This window comes from Anolis carolinensis, chromosome 2, assembly GCF_035594765.1.
Source record: "Anolis carolinensis isolate JA03-04 chromosome 2, rAnoCar3.1.pri, whole genome shotgun sequence".
Lineage (NCBI taxonomy): Eukaryota > Metazoa > Chordata > Lepidosauria > Squamata > Dactyloidae > Anolis > Anolis carolinensis.
The window spans coordinates 181,975,002-181,990,895 of record NC_085842.1 but is presented as its reverse complement, the minus strand read 5'-3'; the positions used below and the strand labels follow the sequence as shown (position 1 = coordinate 181,990,895).

Genomic DNA, 15,894 nt, shown 5'->3' with positions numbered 1-15,894 from the left:
GTTGTATAACATGATGTTTTGGTACTTAATTTGTAAAATCATAACCTAATTTGTTGTTGAATAGGCTTTTCCATAATCCCTCCTTTTTATCCAAGATATTCGCTTATCCAAGCTTCTGCTGGCCCGTTTAGCTTGGATAAGTGAGACTCTACTGTATTTGAAGAGCTTGTATGTTCACATGCCTTCAAGTCATCTGCCAATTTATATTCATAGGAATTTTTTAGACAAGAAATACTCTGAAGTTGTTTTGTCAGTTCTTTCCTCTAAAATAGAGCCTGCAATTCCTGGGATTCATTGGCAATCTCCCACACAAGGATTACGCAGATCTGACTCTGTTTGGTTCTAAGATTGATAGGATATTCTAGCCAGATTCTAAAGAGATGACAGAGATAACTTAGAAGCAATATCCAACCCTAAAGATAGTACAATGTCCACAAATTAGCATGACTTCCCTTCACTGTTCTTTGAAGACACAGGAAAGTGGCTACCAGGCCAGGAGCCAATGTATGTCCATCCCATTAAAAAAAAAAAGACAAACAAGGCTACTGGGAAGACTGAATCATGACTGGATTTCACTTACCTATTAAATCTACTTCCTTTCTCAGAAGTTCCTCTCAGCACAGGTGACAGCTAGGGATTATGGAGACTGTAGTCCAGTGGTTCCCAACCTTTTTTTGACCAGACACCACTCTGACCGGGGATCACTTTCCAACATTAGTACCAAAAGGGTTCGGAATTAGTTTTTGGTCAACTTTAGATGTGGTTTGGTTATTTGGGGTGCTGATACAGAAAACAGCACTGGATAGACCACATCAGTACTTGTTTCTGGAGTAGAACATATGCCATCCAGTAGTCGTCATCTGCTCGCCCACAGAAAACCATATTTAATAATCTAGAGCTGATTTTATTTACTATTTATTTACTACATTTATATCTCGCTCTTCTCACCCCAGAGGGGACTCAGAGCGGCTTACAAATCGAATGTACATACAATATATTATTAGCATAGCACAATATAAGCATTAATCACCTAGAGCATCTTGGATGGGGGGCGATTAATAGGTAATTAAATGATGATGATGATGATGATGATGATTAAATTACTATATTGTACTATATCATTATATGGTAATATTATTAGTAATATTACATTTAATATATAATATATAATTAACATTATTATATTATATTATTAGAATAATATTGTATTACATTATAATATTATTATATTGTATTATTAGTATTATATTGTATTGCATTATAATATTATCAATATTATAAATATATATACAATATATTATTAGCATAGCACAGTATCAGTATATATATACTGTATATACTCGAGTATAAACCCTTTTTTAGGACTGAAAAAAAACCTCCTCGGCTTAAACTCGGGTGAGGGACCTGGTGGGCTTATATTCAGGTCGGCTTATACTCAAGTATATATGATATTTTTATAGATGCCATCTATCCAATGCAATGGTCAGCTCTGCTGAAAGGAGCGGAAATAAAATTAATAAAGTAAAATAAATTAATAAAGAGGAAGGAGGTTTGCGGATTGGATGTTCATTCTCGCGGCCCACTTCTGGGCCACAGCCCACATGTTGAGAACCACTGCTGTAGTCCAAATACCTGAGAGGTCAAAGTTTCTTTTTTTTCTATTTCAGTATGCCAAAGAAACCGTTTCATCCTATGTCCTAACTTTATCATATTTATTGTCCCTTATATGCTTCATTTATCCAAAGCCATGGTGGCGCAATGGGTTAAAACCTTGTGCCACTTGAACTGCTGACCTGAAGGTTGCTGGTTCAAATTCGCAAGACAGGGTGAGCTCCCATCTGTCAGCTCTAGCTTGCGGGAACATGAGAGAAGCCTCCCAGCAGCATGGTAACACATCTGGGCATCCCCTGGGCAACATCTCTGTAGACGGCCAGTTCTCTCACACCAGAAGCTACTTGCCTCAAGTTGCTTCTGACACGTTAAAAAAAATCTAAAGGCTTTTCCCCGTCGTATTTTTCTTCCAATTGCAGAAATACATCATTAGACTAGATGCCTGCTAGGAAACCAATTCCTGACCTTTGACAATGAGACGAGCGGTGATGGAGTCTTCATAGACATCATTATCAGCTATACATGTGAAGTTTCCTGCATCTTGACGCTGGACTTGCTCAAGCAGCAAAGTCCCATTTGTGAATAGAAAACTCCGGATGTCATCTAGGACATACTTGTCATCCGTAATCCTGAAGGAGCAGGAAGGTTGAGAGAAGAGGCATGGCATGCAACAGAAAAAGAATCTGTTATCAACATGTTTATGTTTAAGGTGGCATCATTACTCTCCCCTGCAAACATCCCAGAGCAGCTTCCAGAAATTAAAAATCTGTGAATGAGGCATAAATCCAACAATTGAATCTCCCTGATGCCACATCTCACCATCTCTATGCCAGGAAAAATCTTTTCTGGGATCTAAAGAGCAACCACTGCAAACCGACCATCTTCTTTACGTGTCATGGTTAGAACTTTCCCACACATCTGGAATAAGCTGCCCTTCATTTCCCAACCTGCCTTGCCCAACTGTCCTGAAAATACTCCTTTTTGGAACAGGATCAATAAGAATTTTACCCTTTTAGTATAAAACCAGGCATTAAGAGAAATCTTTCTTTCCTCAAAGTAACCTGTTTTTAATCTCAGGGCAGGATTTCCTTACAGATACATGACTCATCAAACAGACTTGCAAATGAATCCCCTAATTACTTTGCCAACAACCAATCAGAAGATTTATTTTATTTATCATGTCAGAAGAGAATACAGTTAAAATGTATAGAAAAACCACAGACAAAGTTAAAAACTTGGCATTATATCAAATTTCATTTGACCAGAATCTGGCCACTTGGAGTGCCTCTAGTGTTGCAGTAAGAAGGTCCTCCATTGTGCATGTGGCAGGGCTCAGGCTATATCGAAGAAAGTGGTCTGTGGTTTGTTTTTCTCCACACTCGCCTGTCTTTAACTCCACGTTGTGATCCCACGTTGTGATCAAGGTTAGCTCTGCACCTTGCAATGCCAGAGCACAGTCTGTTCAGTGCCTTCCAGGTTGCCCAGTCTTCTGTATGCCCAGGAAGGAGTCTCTCACCAGGAATCAGCTACTGATTGAGGTTCCAACTTTTAGCCTGCCACTTTTGGACTCTCGCTTGCTGAGGTGTTCCTGCAAATATCTCTGTAGATCTTAGGAAGCTGTTTCTTGGTTTAAGGCATTGGCCTGCTGGCTGATATCTGAACAGAGGATGAGCTGGAAATGTCAATGCCTTGGTCCTTTCATTACAGGCTTCTACTTCCTGACTGATGTCAGGTGGTGGTGTAATACCGGCTTAACAGTATATTTTCTCCAGTGGTGTAGGGCGTAGACATCATGTGATGATGCAGAATATCTCATTAAAAGCCACATCCACTGTTTTAACACGGTAAGATGAATTCCATACTAGGCATGCATATTCAGCAGCAGAGTTACAAAATGCAAGGGCAGATGTTTTCACTGTGTCTGTTTATGATCCCTAAGTTGTGCCAGTCAGCTTTCGTATGATATTATTTCTAGCACTCACTTTTTGCTTGATAGTCAGGCAGTGCTTCTTGTAAGTCAAAGCACATTCCAGAGTAACTCCCAAGTATTCTGGTGTGCTGTTATGCTCCAGTGGGATTTCTTCAGAGCTTGAGGCTCTTGTCTGTTCTTAAGATGAAAAGCACACATCTACATGTTAGATGGATTAGGAATCAGATGGTTTTCCCTGTAACAGGCAGTAAGAGTACCTAAAGTTTCTGAGAGCTTCTATTCAACCATTTCAAAGCTCTCTGCTTGAGCAGTGATGGCATGATCATCAGCATAGATGAAACTCTCTGTCCCTTCTGACAGTGGCTGATCATTTGTGTAAATGTTAAACATTGATGGAGCAAGTACACTCCCCTGAGGCAGGCTGTTCTTCTGTTTTCACTATCTGCTTCTCTGACCCTGGAACTTCAACAAAAAAGCTCCTGTTTTGTAGCAGATTTCTTATGAAGTGGGTGAGGTGGTAATCTTTTGTGATATACTTTTTTTTCAGGAGGAGGCAATGATTTACAGTATCATAAGCTGCTGACAGGTCTATGAAGACAGCTCTTCTAATGTGCTGTCTTTCAAACCCATCTTCTATGTGCTGTGCAGCTTTTACCTTTCCTGAAACCAGCTTGCTATGGGATCATAAATGGGTCTAATTTTTCCATAACTCTATGCAGGATAAGTCTCTCCAGAGCTTTCTAAAGATGGCACAACAAGGAGATTGGTCTATAGCTTTTTGGATCATTACGGTCTTTGCCTGGTTTCAAAAATGGCTATGACTCTTGCTTTCCTCCAGATGTTAGGAATCTGACAGGTTGCAATGCAGTTGTTCATCAGCTTCAGAAGATAAAGGAAACTAAATGCAGGATGAGTAAGCAAAGACAACCATGCACTGTGATAAACAGATGTCTTTCACTATTTGGGTGAGAATAATGTGATGTGACGTAATTGCCTTGTTTGATCTTTTAGTCAGTTGTCAGATCTAAAAAAAATACAATGCTGGTGAAAAATTCCAGAAACGCCATGAGTGCCCATGGGGGAACTACTAAAAAACTTTACTGGGAATTAAGGCTCTTTATGGTTAGCAGTGGCTGCATTTGTATTCCACCTACACGCCAACTGACACAATATCATAGCTATTGAGAATACACAGTCCTAATTAAGAGTTTTGAAGGCTTTTTGGTCTCTTTAGGTTTGATGGCTTTTTCCTTCCTTCCTTCCTTTCTTTTTAAAAATATTATTTTAGAAATCTTGGGATTCCTCTGCGCATGTTGTTAGCCCCATCTTTTTCTTTAGTTGTCTCTTTGCCATAAGCACTTGCCCCTGAGTTAACAAATAATTAGGAATTATAAGAAATTTTGCAACATGAATTCATTTTGCTTAAGACTCTAGAAATGCAGTCATATGCAGGCCATATTATAGTTTACTTCTTCTACTTTGTCAGCAGTTCTACTTATTCCCAGTTTTCAAGCCCTCTCACATCAACAGAGAACAAGCATTCAGTTGCCACTAAGTAAGATTAAACTTCAGGGCGCATCACTTGAATTAAAGCATGAGGAAGTACTCCATCAAGGACTCAGTATCACAAGTGGATAATGAAACAGCAGCTCCCCCTGTGGCCGGAATCGAGCATACCCTCATGAAGCCAGAAGCTGGAATGTTAAATGGCCTCTGTGTCTATATATATCGGATGTCTAATGGCATTGAATGTTTGCCATGTATATGTGCATTGTGATCCACCCTGAGTCCCCTTCGGGGTGAAAAGGGCAGAATAGAAATACTGTAAATAAATAAATAAATATACCAGTACTTTCTTCTCCTTTAAGTTCCTCTGAGAATGCTAACATCCTCTTATTCCTCTTTTTTTTTTAAAACAAAATGTAGCTATATAGTATGTTATCACAGGGAATTATGACTGGTGATCTGCTACATCAGCTATTTCAATACATATGGCAAACTAAATAACGTTTCCAAACCTATCTTAAAAGCCAGTGAACCCAAAAAAAAAAAAAAATCAAAGGCAAAAAAATCAGATTAGCTTCCAATTGGGGTGCAATGTTTCCATCCACTAGTAAACAGGGCTATGAGAAGGACTTAAATAGGGTTTCTGCAACCTTGCTTACTGGCAGAAAAGGAGGTGGACACATTCTTGTTCTCATGCCTCAATGTGAATGGACCACCTTCACTTGTTATGATCTCTCACTCTAAAAGACAGTTGAGATGAGGGTGTTTACAGGAATGTAGCATCTTGCAGTAATGTTGCAAGGTCTTATTAATTACAGAGCAGTTACGGATCCTAACTCAAGGCTATAAATCTGAAACTACAGTACTCCTCAATGCCAGTAGATAATAAGAAAACTCTCATAACTTGCAGTCTCCAACAGGATAGGAAACATTGTGACACCTACATTTGATGCTGCTGCTGCTCAGTCGTTTAGTCGTCTCCGACTCTTCGTGAGCTCATGGACCAGTCCACGCCAGAGCTCCCTGTCGGCGTCACCGCCCCCAGTTCCTTCAAGGTCAACCCAGGATACCGTCCATCTATCTTGCCTTTGGTTGGCCTCTCTTCCTTATTCCTTCCATTTTCCCCAGCATCGTGATCTTTTCCAAGTTTTCCTGTCTCCTCATGATGTGGCCAAAATACTTCAGCTTTGCCTCTAATAGCCTTCCCTCCAGTGAGCAGCTGGGCATCATTTCCTGGAGGATGGACGAGTTGGATCTTCTTGTGGTCCAAGGCACTCTCAGGATTTTCCTCCAGCACCAGAGTTCAAAAACGTCTATCTTCCTTCGCTCAGCCTTCCTTATGGTCCAGCTCTCGCATCCATAGGTTACTATGGGGAATACCATTGCTTTGACTATGCGGACCTTTGTTGCCAGTGTGATGTCTCTGCTCTTCACTATTTTGTCAAGGTTGGCCATTGCTCTCCTCCCGAGAAGTAAATGTCTTCTGATTTCCTGGCTGCAGTCTGCATCTGCAGTGATCTTCGCGCCTAGAAATATAAAGTCTGTCACTGCCTCCACGTTTTCTCCCTCTATTTGCCATTTATCAATAGGTGTAGTTGCCATGATCTTGGTTTTCTTGACGTTTAACTGCAACCCAGCTTTTGCACTTCTTCTTTCACCTTGGTGATAAGGCTCCTCAGCTCTTCCTCGCTTTCGGCCATCAGAGTGGTATCATCTGCATACCTAAGATTGTTAATGTTTCTTCCAGCAGTTTTAACTCTGGCCTTGGATTCGTCAAGCCCTACATGTCGCATGATGTGTTTTGCATACAAGCTGAATAGGTAGGGCGATAGTATACAGCCCTGACGTACTCCTTTCCCAATCTTGAACCAATCTGTTGTTTTGTGATCTGTTCTTACTGTGGCTACTTGGTCTTTATTCAGATTTCTCAGGAGACAGACAAGGTGACTTGGTATCCCCATACTACCAAGAACATGCCATATTTATTATGATCCACACAGTCGAAGGCTTTAGAATAGTCAATAAAGCAGAAGTAGATGTTTTTCTGAAACTCCCTGGCTTCCTCCATTATCTACATTTGATAGGGACTGAATATACAAAAGGGCATTCCATTTGTATGTATGTATTCATTCATTCATTCATTCATTGAGTTAAAACAGGTCAAATACATTTAAGATATAATCAAAAGATAACTTATAAATTGCAGTTAAGAGAGCTGTGATCCCACTTTGACTGTCATAGAAACAACTTACAGAATTCTGGAAGTTTTAAGAAGTACTGAATACTTCTATTGTCTCTAATCAAAGTACAAGTTCCAGGATTCCTGAGGTTGCAACCTTGGCAGTTCAAACGGAATCACAGAGGTATAATTGTGTAGTATGAAAGGGCTCCCAATTGTAGAAGGAACCATTGCAGTTGTGAATGATGACATAAAAAGGTATTAAAGCAGGGAAGGAAAAGGAAAATTCTTCAAATTGTTAGTAGGGGAGACAACTCACCACTTCACAGTGGGCCTGGGCACCCCAAAGGCCATGCAGTCCAACACAGCAGCCTGGTTCTCCACCACGCTGTACTCTAACCCACCTGGGGTTAGGATCTGTGCTGGCAACTCTAGAGCAAATGAAGGAAATACGTATAATGTCTTAGAAAAGAAAAGTGGTGAACAAACAATTTGGCCTGTCTCCAGTCCAGTCGCATAGTCACAGGGTGAAATGTCTGTCTCCCAAGTTTTTAAATATATTAAATTAACCATCCTCTGGAACTGAAAGCATAGGCTGAATACCATTCTCACCCCAATTACTTTATGTTGGAAAAAGTGACCTAAGGCTGCAGTTTTGTCACTAAATGTTGTTTTGGGCTTCATTCCAAATAGCCAAGAGCCAAAGAAACAAATCACTGAAAGTGACTGCAACATCACTTCCCATTTCAGGATAATGCCAGTGGGCTCATACTGGGTCTAGAGGTCTGAAAATTGCCCTCCAACTCTTTGTATTGTCCATCATTTATGTAGAAGATGAACTTTACTTGTACTGAACAAAGGCTTTTCATGACTGTACAAGTGTTTCACTATGTTGTCTATTTGGGGACATCTTTAGCAAGCAATAAATGAGAGAATCACCAGCTGTTTGTTTATTGTTGTTTTTTGCCTTCCCATTCCCCATCATTCAACAAATCCCTTAGTCCTATCATGTGCATAACCATCTTATCAATGCAGAGGTGCTACTCTTTACAGATGACAAAATGAGCAGGAGTCCATATTATGCCCAATAAAACTGGTTAGTCAGTAAGGCATTCAATGGCTTCTTTTTTTTTTTTGCTTTTCTAGCAAAAATAGCCACCAAAACATAGAAAACTAAAAATCCAGAAAAAGAACATTGTCTACAAATATCCTTTGTTGGTTATGGATACCATGCTCTCCCAACATTTCACAGATAAAAACTGAGACAAATGTGGCCAGGCATCATCAGAGTGTGGCCAAAATGACAAAAAATATTCATATGGATGAACAGACAACCTAGGAGATGCTGCAGCAGTTTGATTTTGCCTGAGCCTATTGGGAAGGACGTGTTCTGCTCCTCTTTTCTTCCTCCATATTAAATTTATTGAGTGCAAAGTACTTCTGCAATTTGAATTCAGTTTACAACCACTGAAGTAAGCCAGGACAAAGGGGGGATTGAAAGGAGAAGTGAGAGACATTTTAAAAGCAGATGAAAAATGGAGGACATTGTTTCTGCTAAATCAGGACAATTCAAGGGTATGTGACAATGGCAGAATGGGGGCCCTATATGGGGGCAGTGATATGATGTATCAGTCAGTCCTCCTCTTTTCAGATTCAACAATTTATTTGAACTCTGGTTGGCTGCTGCTAGGAGAGATAAATCTCTCCCCTACTGGGGCGTTCAGATGTTGAGTAGAATTCTGGAAAATGTAGTTTAGGGCAGGGCCTTTTAAATTCTCTGCCATAGGGCTCCTCACCTTCCCAAACTACATTTCCCAGAATTCTGTGCTCTCTCAGTCTCTTTCCCAGCTCACTCAACTAGTCCCCCCTGCTGCTTTCTTCTCCTCATGGAGAGGCAGCCTATCTTCTTAATTTAAAAACTGACTTCTGAGCATTACAGAATTCAAATGAAAAAGTATTGGATGAGTTTTGATTCTTAAGCTTTTGTGTTGTCACCTCTCCCCTCGTGTTTCTTAATTTCTGTTTGTATATAAAAACATATTACATATGACTTACCATTTAAAAACAAAGATTTGCACACCCATAGTATCCACACTACACAATTGTAGCAGTTTGATGCCATTCTAACTGCCTTAGCTCCATTTTATGCAAACCTGGGATTTGTAATTTGGTGAGGCAAACATACTTCTATATTCTATTCCCCTGACATATAGCAGAGCTATAACAAAGCTTTGTGTCAGAGAAGTTCTTCACCAATTTACAATCCCATCACGGTTGAAATTATATCTGACAGCTATAATTGTCCAATATGGATAACGTAAAATAATGTCACCCCTTTTACTATTTCAGCACATTTTATAGTTACAAGGGGTGGCCTCACTACTTCTTTTTGTTTTGCATTGTAAGCCTGCAGCTTTTTAAACAAAAAAACCCAAACAACTAAAAGTAACCAATTTAATCCCTTTTGAATAACATGAAAGCAAAGAAATATGGCACAAAATGTTGCCACTATAATGGTAAACTACTACTTGAGGGGATCCTGGCACTATGAGTATGACTAATAACATTTTAAAAAAATAGCTTTCCAAACTATTGTCCATTTCCAGACCACCACATAAACTTACGGAGAACAAGGATGTAGGCATTAGCTAGGAGGCTGCCATGTTTGTTATGGGCCTCGCACTGGATGACTGCAGTATCATTGGGCTCCACCTCATTGATGATCAAAGCCCCAGGTTGCACCTTCCTCCGCTTTTCTGGCATCACATCTGAAACACAGCAAAGAGTCCACGGACAGGAAATGGAAGCATGACACTCTGTTCCTTATCCAGACTCTCCCTTATACCCATTTGCTCACCTTCAAGAGGGATTCCATTTATTCTCCATGAGACCTCTGGTTTGGGTTTTCCCTCAACTTCACAATCCAGGCGTACGCTCTCCCCTGGAGCATAGATCTGGCTCACAGGTTTTTTTATCCAGTATGGAGCAGCTGAAAAAAACAAAACAAAACTGGGTTTGATCTGCATCCTTATCACTAACTCTGCAAACATATTAAGCATGTCTCCCACCTTCAGTTATTCTATCAAGATGTTGCAACGGGATTACATTTGGGATTACAGCTCCACCACCACTCAAGTGATCATGAACCTGGCTATCATCTATCTCAAAAACAATCATTTTGTTGTTCTGGTTAATTGGCAGCTTTCCAAAAGATTCTAGCAAAAGTAGTCACCAGAAACATAACTGGTGACTATCTATGTCACTTAATGAGTCATAATTTCTGCCCACACCTTGATGTTATTTAGTCACATTTGTCTCAGTTTTCATCTTTAAAATGCTGGTCAGTATGACCGTCCACATAAAACAAGGGAAGATCACGCTCTTTTTCTGAATCATGTTCCATCTCTTAACCTGCTCAGAATTTCCAGTTTTTCTTATAAAAAAAAGTTTCTGAAGACAACTTTTGCTAGAATCCTTTGAAAAGTTGGCAGCCTTGAAGCTCCAACATTCAGATTCCTATTACTTGACCCACACTGAACATAAAGCCAAAGTTCAAGTTACTGTCATCCATGCAGCGTTAACTTCTATAGCAATATACCTTATCCTGGGTTTTCAAGTCCCTCTGTGTTTTATTCTCAAAATCAAATGGAGGGGAAAAAATGAGTGCTTGACCTCCCAATAAGATTTGTTTGTACCACATTCCATGACATTTTCCTTTTGTTCCAAACTATCTGGCAACGACTTAAAACTTCAACTGAGCATTTAGAAATACTTTAAACATCCAAAGAAAAAGGGACAAAAAGGTTACCAATGTAAACCCAATACATGTAAGAGTTGGAGGTAGAAATATTTTTCAATGTCACTCTCTCTGGAATATTAGAAATGTGGAGTCAATAAGAAAACTTCATTGGGAATGCAGAAATTCTTATTTGGTGGGGGCAATGACCTCATTTTGTTTTACCCACAAATAGCAACATCCCTATGAGAACAACTAATGGTGCCTGGATGCCTAAGGATGATGGGGGCTGACATTCATCCTTCCCTTGCCTCTCTTATTCCTTCCTACTCATTTTGTACTCCAGTCTCCCAATTGCCAATATCAACTCATTTGCCTTTGATTGTTTTGTGATGTTGCAATAACCATCATAAACATACCATGATCAACCCAACTGAAATTATTAAGCTTTAAACGTAACTGAATTTCAAAGTAGAAGTGAAGCATACACTTAATTTCCCCCCATGGAAATCAATGATATAGAAACCCTGTAGAAATGGAATTCATCTCTATTTCTACAGGGGTTTCCATTATAAGAAGTGCACTGCAGGGAGGGAAATTTACAGGATTGCCAAAGATGGTGGGGTCCTCCTGTAAAGAAGTATGAATTTTAGTTTACAGATGTCATGTTTAACTGTGTTTTAAAAGAGTCAGTATTTCAGATACTCTGCTCTCATGAGTGGTTGCCATGGAGAAGGGGGCAGAGCCAACTGGTTTAGCTGAAGAGAGAGTAGAATTTGGAGGGAAACTCAGTCTGTGGTCAGAGAACCACGGGGAAGGTTGATTTTAGAGTCTGTGTTTTTATGAGACACGGGGAAGGCTGATTCTCAGTTGGAGAATCAGGGTGGCTCAAAGGTTGGATTTTGAGTCAAGTTTAAAATAAGTTTGGTGACTTATTTTAAGGTAGTCTGTTTCCAGATAAGGAACAGATAGTCTGTGACTGGAATTCACAGGGTGACTGCAGGTTAAAGCAGTGGAGAAAGAAGTGACATTTTAGCTCATTCTAGCTTTGCAACTGTCAATCAAAGTGCCTCTAAGTGAGAATTGTAACCATTAAGCTTGTGCCTCAATAAATGTGTTATTGTTCTCTCAAACATCTCAGTCTCTGTCATATACATATATTCATCAAGAATAAACAACAAGAAGAAAGAAAAACCAAGATTTAGAAGTCTCCTCTCTAAGTAGCCAGTGGCTACATCTTCTATAGTGGTGGCAAGAGTTGATAATCCCCTTAACATCTTTAATAACTGGTGGCAGCGGATATAAAATATATAATAACATCTTTGAAATTTGGTGGCAGAGGTGAGATTACAAAAGATTTCTCCCCTGCCTGAAAGGAGCCTCAGTCATTCTTGGATCTTTGCAATTGGTGGCAGCGGTTTTCTCCCCTGCCTGAAAGAACCTCAGCTGGTCATAGATCTTTACACCTCCTAATCCATGTTCTCACTTTGCTACAGAAATTACTGTTCCACTGAGAGATGAGGCTGGCAACAGAATTTTCATTGAGAATGGATTTAATTTTTTAAAAAGACATTGATAGCCTTATAAAACTGAACCCATCCGGTTTTGTGAATTCATCATTGGGATGCTCGCCAGCACCCTTGGCATTATTCTAAGAAAGTGTAGGCCTCAAGGGTGTCCTCAGCGGCTGAAAAGCTGACTGCTATACCCCTGGAAATCTACTGGCCCTCACAAAGTGTTATAGAGGCAGGTGCACTTGGCAGCAAGGGAATACAAGCAGTCTCCGAGTTACAAACATCCAACTTACATACGATTCCTAGTTACCAATATCATCATTTTATTATGTTCCAAAGACCCTTCTTGCACTATAGATGTACACGGTATGCAGAATAATGAGATTAAAAACACACAAATGGGTAAAGTTTAAAGGTAAAGGTAAAGGTTTTCCCCTGACGTTAAGTCCAGTCGTGACCGACTCTGGGGTTTGGTGTTCATCTCCATTTCTAAGCCAAAGAGCCGGCGTTGTCTGTAGACACCTCCAAGGTCATGTGGCCGGCATGACTGCATGGAGCGCCGTTACCTTCCCACCAGAGTGGTACCTATTGATCTACTCACAACTGCTAGGTTGGTAGGAGCTGGGGCTAACAGCGGGCACTCATTCCACGGTTAAAAACTGCTTTAAAACATGTTGGCTAAAAACATAGGTAAAAGACAACAAGAAATGTTGGCATGTCTCTGCCTGGGTCTAAAATTGGCAATATTCTAATTTGGCTGCCTCAGAAAGAAACTTGGCAACCACCAAGGTCACGTGGGGGAGGTCATCACCAAGTAAAAACATCACATAGAATTTCACCGGACTAGGTGGCAAGTTTCTTAGTAAAGGTTTGATTATTTGTGCTTGGGCCTGTTCATAAAACTGCATGACAACAGAATGTGATAGATGCATTCCACTTCCTGTTTGTTGCATGGGCAGAGTCTTTCATTACATGCAGCAGTTCAGACGAGAGCACATTACACCTTGCTTTGGAAAAAAGACAACAGTATTTGGCCTAACATAATGTATGGACAGGGCACTAGGAGAGCAGGAAACATAAGAACAAGAGTGCAGCTCACAAAAGGCAATGTTCCACAGTCTCTGTTTGATTGATTTGAGAGCCATTTCAAAATCCAGATGCAGAAAGGCCGACGGAGGAGGCTTTCTTAGTATTGATCTTAAACCAACTGCTAATGTACTCATCCTGAGCTAAGTTACCATCTGGATGAAAACTTTGAGAGGTGTAGCCCATCAAAAAGGACATTTCCCCAACACTGAATAAATAATGCTCAGTGTGGGTTTTCTCTTTTTTCTTCATTACAAACTATAATCCTATGATTTTGCTCAAAATTCCCCTCTACCCTAGTGGGACCTATAATAAATAGCTTCCTGTTATTTTTTAGGGAACAGTCACACTCTCTTTCCCCTCCTGAGAGCTCCCAAAACTTAGCCAATGCTCCTCATTCTTATCATGCCAGCACCCAAGTGTTACAACTGTGAATATACCTTCAACGTTAACAGTGTACGTCAGGACGATTTTGCCGTGGTCATTCGTAGCAATACATTCATATTCTCCATCGTCGTCATCAGTCACATTTAGGATACGCAGGGTTTTCTTTGCATTCTCAAAGACCACGTTAGGATAAACGTTCAGCCTGTTCTTATGGACCCATTCCACAGAAGGTGTGGGGCTGGGAAGGGAAGAGTAAGAGGACAGGTTTCATTTTTTAAAGGCTTCTAACTCTTTCTCGCACAACCTAGTTTCAGGGCTTAGAACCATATTTTACAAATTAGATCCAACTCCCAAGCCTCCGGTCCCTATCATTTGCAGTGAAGCAATAACGCTTTTAAGTCAATCCTTTGAATCCATGGATTGAGTACCCGTGGATTCCATCATCTACACTTCTACAGCTTGTAAATACTTTTACAACTCCAAAAAGCAAACCTTGATTTTGTCATTTTATATAAGGGACCCATTTTACTGTGCTGTTGTACATAGTGAGACTTAAGCATCCTTGGATTTTGTTATCCTTGGTTGTGAGGCTGGATCCAAATCTCAGCAAAGTGTCCACTGTAATTGGTTTCCTAAACCACTGCTTAAACTGTGGGTCCCAATCCCAAATTGGGATCTCTTAGCTCAATATTGGGGTCCTGAAAAAATTAGGAACCCTAAAAGTTATCTGAACATCACATGGTTGTTGTTCTAGACATTTACATGAATCTGCAGTCCAGTGTTTACAGAGGATTTTGAGGAAGATCCTTCAGCTGTAATTTATGAATAAGTAAAGCATAGGGCTGTGCAAAGCTTTGGAGGTCCGTTTCGTAATTCAGAAATTTGTATGATTTGTTAATATAAATCCCCAAAATCTCCAAATTACTAATTGGACCGCTAATGGAACAAATCTTTCAGAACAATTATGAAGCTTTGGAGATTCGGTTTACGAAACGAAATGGGACCCTCTCCCCTAAATCTTTATGAAACAAATTACTAATCAGATTTCAGCTGCTTTGCACACCTCTAGAAAATCACAAGTGCTGATTTTTTGTAAGTAAATATTTGATTTTTATAGCGATTTTATATATTTGTAGACCCAGGGTCATCTAAAAATGCCTGAGGTCATAAAGGATCCCAAGTGGAAAAGTTTAAGAAATCGCGTTCCAAACAAGTGGGAAAAAACCTCAAATATATATATAGAATTTTTCCCCACAAGACTTTAAAAAGAAGCATTTTTCCATATGTTATGGAGAAATGCAATGTCCATGTTGCTGCTGCTGTTGCTATTGTTTTGTTACTTTTGTTGTTGTCATGTACTGTCAATATGACTTCGATTTATGGAGACGCTAGGTGTATCCCAGAAAGTATAGTTTTAACTGCGAATGACTGCTTTGCATCCAGACTTATTTTCCACTGAAATGCTTAGTCATAACTATCTCATCCCATTAATTATGTTCCCTAAAGCTTCTGGGAGTTGCACTTCAGCATTCAAATTCCCAATCCTGCTAAAACATAGTTACTTGAAAGAGTATCCCATTAAAATCAGTGTTCTGAATAGACATATATGGGACTGTGCTCTATGGACTCTATCTATGTTTTTCCCAACAGCAGGGTAACAGATTTTCAGTCATTAAAATTTCATGCCAATTCATCAACCAAGATTTTTTAAAACTATGTGACACTGTTAACAGGCAGCGCATGAGTCAATTTTCTGTCAGATGACTACAATCCATGCTAGCAGAGCTACTAAAATATTTAGCTAGATGTCAACAAATGATCAGAAGGATAGCAGTGCACATGGCAATCTGTATCAGCTAGTCCTGTTTTATTTTTTGTTTTGTTTTTTGCAAGGTGTCACATAACACCTTTTTCATTCATTTGGACAAAGAATCTTTTGGCCAGC

The 15,894-nt window shown here is 39.8% G+C and overlaps 1 protein-coding gene across 5 annotated transcripts in view; it reads right to left on the bottom strand.

The window, feature by feature from the left end:
• The window catches only part of l1cam (L1 cell adhesion molecule), a 162,491-nt gene that overhangs the window by 54,455 nt on the left and 92,142 nt on the right, over positions 1-15,894 (bottom strand). For all 5 annotated transcript variants that reach the window (XM_008103896.3, XM_008103898.3, XM_008103897.3 and 2 more), the window contains 5 exons: positions 14,003-14,187; positions 10,084-10,215; positions 9,851-9,994; positions 7,546-7,657; positions 2,077-2,240 (listed from right to left, as the gene is read on the bottom strand). In XM_008103896.3, the coding sequence (XP_008102103.1) occupies positions 2,077-2,240; positions 7,546-7,657; positions 9,851-9,994; positions 10,084-10,215; positions 14,003-14,187 (737 nt within the window). The remainder of the gene's footprint in view (positions 1-2,076; positions 2,241-7,545; positions 7,658-9,850; positions 9,995-10,083; positions 10,216-14,002; positions 14,188-15,894) is intronic.